Here is a 5,982-nt window from a genome sequence, read left to right as displayed (position 1 = left end):
AAAAATTTAAAAAAAAAAAAAAAAAGAAAGATACAGGTGGGGCCTGCACAGCAAGAACCAATCCCAGTGCGCCTCACCTGCAGGCCTATCAGCATGCTGGATGGGGGAAAAAGACAAACCCGCTTGCCCTTAAGGGGCACCTCATGTCATGATATTGGGACAAGCGAGAGACTCCTCTTGCTCCAGTAGGACCGCTCATAATCCCAGAACCATCAGCACAGAACTCCCTTCCATCATTCCCCAGATCCCTCAGCCATACCGAAATCCCATCACAGAGGAAGGTCAGCAAAAGAGAACACAAACTCAGTACTGTGAAGGTGCAATGGGTTCTCTCCTCCTGTCCACTCCTGTGCCACTCGCTCATGCCCTCTCCTTCCACACATGACCACATGGAAGGGTCGTCACTCTGCTCTGTCGCCAGCCCTTGTTATAATCCAGTCCCTGTGCTTGGAACTGGAAAGAGCGCCTTCTTAATTCTCAACTGAACATGGGCCTAAGAGAGGTAGGACACCCCCAAGCTATTCAAAGAAAAACCACCAGAGGAAACGATTTCAAATCTGGCTTTACAAGCATGGGATTTAAAAATAACTCTGCCTTTGTCTGCTATAGATGACTTTCCCTAAAGGGACGGCTGTCCTTAAAGTAATCCGCTCAATTCTCAGGGCAAACAGATTCTTCCTTTTCCAGAACCCAGCATGTACTTCCAGGAGGCATCCCTATGTACCACTCATAATAACATCGGAAATGTAAACATCAAAGCCACTCTCAGAAAGAGTCCTCCATCTCTGCTGGCCTGAGAACCCCCAGGAAATAATGGAGATGCCCTTGTAGGTAGCTTCGGTCTCCAAGAACCAGATCTCTTCCCTTCATTGAGATGTCAGTCCAGAGAGCTTGGCAATTACGCCATAGCCACATCAGGTTTCAATGAATCCCTGGTTTATTTCTTCAGGAAAAAGTTATATCTTCAGATAATTAATTCATTCTTTGATCATATAGCTAGACAGAGCAAGAGTTGAGGTGTATGAAAAAAGGAAAAGGGGGCTGGAGGAACACTCATGGTAAGTAGTCTAAAAAGTCACAAGAACATTCCCCTTGATATCCAAGATACCCTTGGGCTAGATCGAGAAATGCATACTTTGTCAGTTTATGGCTTCATTTCCTTTCAACCAGACAGGTAGCGTGGACACGATGCTACTGAGCATAGCTCAAAGGATTCATGCCGAGCAAATACCCGAAAACAAATGTTTGGTAACTTGCTCTGCAATCATCTCCTGATTAGCCTGATGGCTTTCATTTATCCGCTGAAAATGTATAGCTATGCTTTTATTCATATTTTATTTCTTCTTTGCAACCTAACATCTCCTGACCACCTCAAAAGTTTTTCCATAAAGCGTCACAGGAGGTCAATAGCATCCGTTTGTGTGACAGGATCCTGAATTCTGTCCAGATTTTGCTGCGCAGGTTGAAGGTCTATTCCCTGGGGCCATATGGCAGTGACCAGACACATTGTACTCATCATAGCTGGGGGTGTTTAGGGATAGAGGTTGAGACGACGCTGTTAACTATCCTATGATCCACAGGACTGTCCCACAACCAGAGTTACCTGAAACTTAACAGTGCCAAGGTTGAGAAATACTGATCAAGACCAAAATTATACAATTCCCAGAATGCTCAAGGCTACATCTGTGCTCTTCCCTTCTGAGGATTTATTTTTCTCAAGATTAACTTGGTGCTTCTATTCTGGTCACTCCTGTGAGCTACACAGAATAATCAAGAACTTTCTCCCCTCCCAGGTTTGCCTGTGATCTACATCCATCCAGTCTCCCCCAGAAAATTATTTTGCATTATAATCTTCATAACCATCAACAATGTATGAAGAGCAGACTGTTATTTTATCTGAGTTTGGCATTTGAAGGAGGGCTTTAACTCTTTTTCTTTTTTGTTGGGACTATCAGTTTTCAATTCAAAGAAAATGATTGGAAGGGTGATACCCTTATTAAAAAACACATTAAGGTGAAGAACTTATTTCTAGGCCCCCTTTCATCTTGATGCCTTTCCATCGTAACCTAACAAAATGATATCCACTGCAATTCTGCAATACAACTGCAACTCTGATTGGGGCTTCCATGTTTTGAAGAGTCATCTACTGATACTGATTCTAACAAGCTCTGAGAACAGACTTTAAAAGAAGCCTCACATTCCACAACCCAGATTTTTAGCTAACAATAGGAGCCAAGGGTGTGGATACTCTCATTTTTACAATAACCCAATCAAATAAAAATTATGCTTTCTACCCAAAGAGAAACTGAGACTCTAAGAAGTTATGTCACTTTCTAGGGCCACATGAATACGAAGTGGTACGTCTCTGCACAGTGAACGCATAGGCTCGATCATCCCTTCGCACGGGGCCTCTGCTCCCTTCTCTCAGCTGTTTTGGCGCTTTGAAGTGTTATTGACTTTGTCGGTCTGGAGACAGTGGCACTGTACAGTCAGTAGCAGGTGCTCATGTTCACATTAAGACCGTTTTTCAAAGCAGCTTCCAGGGACGGCTGGAGATGAAGACTGACTTCTATCCCAGCCAGTGGTCTTAGGTTCTAACTCCAAGTGTATTTTGGAGAAGGAGCCAATGCAGAGAGATTTAAAAGGGAGAACTTCAACTCCAATACTAATGCATCAGAGCAGGGGTAAGCTCTTTCTCCTTTGCATCCTTTGCATTCCTTCTATTTAAATCTCACTCCGTATGGCACAGAAACTCCTGCATGGGTAGAGGACATGGCGTTCAGTAACAATCTCCAGCACAAGTCTCGCATTGTCCTGCTTTCTGTCTTCCCCTGCAGCTAAGGCCCTCAGCTCAGTGACCTTCCTGCCGATTTATCTGGCTGGATCTTTGTTCCTGGTTACCTGTGCACAAGAAACGCTCTTTCTTCCTGTTCGTTTTGTACTACAGGGTACTAAAGCCACGAAGCCAGAGCTGCCTCCATCTGAGTTTATACTGTATCTGAACACTTTTCAGTGCGTTTTGAAGTATCGGTCATTTCAGGTGATTTTTTTTTTTTTTTAATATTTTAACATCGTTTACAGCCGATCTGCAGCCTTTGATAAATGTGGTTGAAGTGCGATGGGCAGACAAAATGAAAACAGAAAGTAAAGAACGGTTTTAGGAAAATTGACAAGAGAGATGGAGTCTGAGCTGAAGAAGGCTCGGCCACACGTAATATGAGAGCTTGCTTTTCAATTCAATTCCTTAATGACAAAACAAGAAATAGATAAAAGAAAAAAATGACCTGCTCCACACCCCTACTCATATTGTTTTTTTCCTTCAGGCTGGAGAAGAATGGATGTAGGTAAACAGTGCCTTATACCTTATAGAAAGTCTACCTAAATCTTTCAGCAAGATCTTATTATTTTTGTATTTGTATTTGAGGAATGAAGAAAAACAGATGCTAAAATGATTTAAATCACTGTCTTTGAGTTGGTATTTCTTAAAACGTAGTGCTTGGGTCAGCTGCATCAGAATCCCACGGAGAGATGGTTAAAAATACATATACCTGTGCCCTGATGGCAGTTCTGTAAAATTAGACTTTCTAGGGGTCAGTCCATAGAATCTATATTTAATAAATTCTCCAGGTGAGCAAAATGGATGCTCGCTAGAGCAAGAGACCTTTCACTGTGGATGAATCAGAGGGGTCCTGTCTGGACCGAAAGCCTCCCTGAGTGGTGAGCCCTTCAGGCCGCCATCCCGCCTTGCCCTTCCATTCCCCCTCCTCCCCTCCTGAAGACAGAACCCCGGGGCAGTTTACCTGGTCTGATGGGGCTCTGCATGCAGTTTGGAGACGGGATGCCAGGGTGAACAGGTGCAGAGGCCCGGCTGCTGAGGTCCATGACCGAGGGGGCAACTGAGGACGCTGGCTGCAGCCCGGGGGGGTGAGGGCTGTGGTCATGCTGAGACGGGCTGGGGGGAATGCCGTTTTTCTGACAAAAACTCCTCCAGGTCCATGTATTCCAACTGGAAAGTATCTCCATCATAGGGAAGGGTTTTGTCCCATAAGGTGGGCCCCAAGAAAGCAGACTGGGGGACGGTCGGGCTGTTACTGTCATCATCCAGCTTCTTTTCTTTGTCTTTATCTTTACCAAACGCTGCAGAAGAAGAAAAAATTGGGCTTCAGAAAGAGGAAAAAAGAAAAAGCGTCGCTCTTTACCCCCCTTCCTGACCTCTGTTACTAAACTACTTCTCCTGAATGCCAGGGTCTTTCTCTGGCTGCTGTCTTCTGTGGATCTAGAGTTAAAAGTTCAGGCAGGACATGGATCTCTGCCTGTTTTTCAACATCTTCCTATTTACTTTGGAAAGAAAGCAGTAGTCCTTGGGACAGGGCTACAGGCTGATCTAGGATAAAAACAAGAGAACAGTCTTCAGTGCATTATTTGAGGAGATAATTTAAAGCTAAAATGGAAAAATAACACCTGTGATTACAACTGTTGTGATTTTTAAGCAAACAGTCCATAACCAGGTTTGATTTCTGTTCTAGAAAATTCATCGCATGGGACCAGCAGTTGGCATAAAGGTCTGTGTTGCTGGACTCCCATGTAGTCGACTGCAGCTCGAGTCCTGGACCTGGTGATTTAAACTCACGCCGGGCATGCATGCGTGCGTGCCCAAGATTCCGAGAGGAAAATGGAGAAGGGATTGCAGCGTGGCCCTCTTCCCTGGGGGTGATTTCTCGCTTTCTGTGTCTCTGTCTCTCTCTGTCTTTCTGGTGAGTGCACATGCCCTATAGAAAAAAACGTCTCCAAAAAAGAAAGTTTATCACAGTAGCAATATGAGGTCATTCAATCTTACGAAGCCATAGAGCTGGTGATTTTAGTCAAGTGGGGATTGTCTACCCTTCATTGATACCATGTGTTGAGTATCTACTATAGTCCTAATTCTGTCTATATATCATTTCAAATACCCCATAATAAATATGCAAAACAGTGATTATCTCCATTTAAAATGAAGGCATGAAAACTATGAGACTTGAAGTACTTGACCAATGCCTGGTATTGTAAGAGAAGATAAATGAGTTTCTGAGCCCACGTGTGTTTGCTTCTAAAGTCACTAAGATTCATCATTGGTTTGTTCTCCAAAAGAAGTTAAAAACAATAACACAAAGTGCTTTCTTCCTCCTCTCCCCCACTTAAATATGATCCAATTCACAGAAATTATGCATTTGTACAAGCTTTCAAGCACAGTTATTGAGAAGGCGAGTTTTTCTACATACCTATGAAGGAAGTATGCAGCTAGTTTGTATCTGGAAATACCATTCACCCCATTAGGTATTTCGAAGGCACTGAATTTTGCCAATTCTAGTACTCAGGTGTGGGTGGAATCTAGGATTAAGAAATTTGCTTCTGAGTTTCTTCCTCAGCGAAACGCAGCCTCCACTGCCATCCATTCTAACCTTCTACAGTCTCTACCAAGAATCTGGTTTAAAACATCCACAGATGCTGGAGCCTGCAGGAAGCCCCTTCCTCCCAGGGCTGCTAATCCTTCAAATAGGAGAGTTAAGGGAGGGAAGCTATGGCTGCAGACTGCCAACAAAACACCCCAACTTGTGCAACGCAACAAGTCGTCCCCTCCTTGGAAAGAAGATGCGAGTACTCCCAAGCTACGTGTAGCCAAATGATCTTTCAAGACTTTACACTATGCGCCGCATGGATCCTGTTTGCAACTGTGATACCCAAGGCACTAAATTGCATCAGTCCCAGTGGCAAGTCCGTGGCTGCATCAGCTCGGTTCTAAGTAACCGACCCTTCCCCTCCCACTCTAGCCAAGGTTGTCCAGGGAAGGTTTGGGACTTACCAAGAAAGGGCTCAAGCCAGAGGAGGCTCCTGCGCAGTTACACGTGAGCCTGCTCTGCTCTCCCCTCCCACCGGCAAAAGTGCACGGGTAAAGTGTTGGCGCTAAAGGCGTGCACGGCTTCCCGCCGAGAGACCACTCCCCCC

General features: G+C 44.6%; 1 protein-coding gene across 1 annotated transcript in view; it reads right to left on the bottom strand.

Moving 5' to 3' along the window:
• HLF (HLF transcription factor, PAR bZIP family member) overlaps window positions 1-4,137 on the bottom strand; it is a 55,498-nt gene extending 51,361 nt beyond the window's left edge. Inside the window, 2 exon segments of the mRNA XM_027773271.1 lie at window positions 3,801-3,969; window positions 3,971-4,137. Of these exon segments, the coding sequence (XP_027629072.1) occupies window positions 3,801-3,969; window positions 3,971-3,997 (196 nt within the window). The 5' untranslated portion in view covers window positions 3,998-4,137.
• Between the last annotated feature and the right edge of the window lie 1,845 nt (window positions 4,138-5,982).

This window comes from Tupaia chinensis, unplaced genomic scaffold (assembly GCF_000334495.1).
Source record: "Tupaia chinensis unplaced genomic scaffold, TupChi_1.0 Scaffold000043_1, whole genome shotgun sequence".
Taxonomy (NCBI): Eukaryota; Metazoa; Chordata; class Mammalia; order Scandentia; family Tupaiidae; genus Tupaia; species Tupaia belangeri.
The sequence above is the reverse complement of the archived record's forward strand: the minus strand, read 5'-3'. Positions and strand labels throughout refer to the sequence as shown.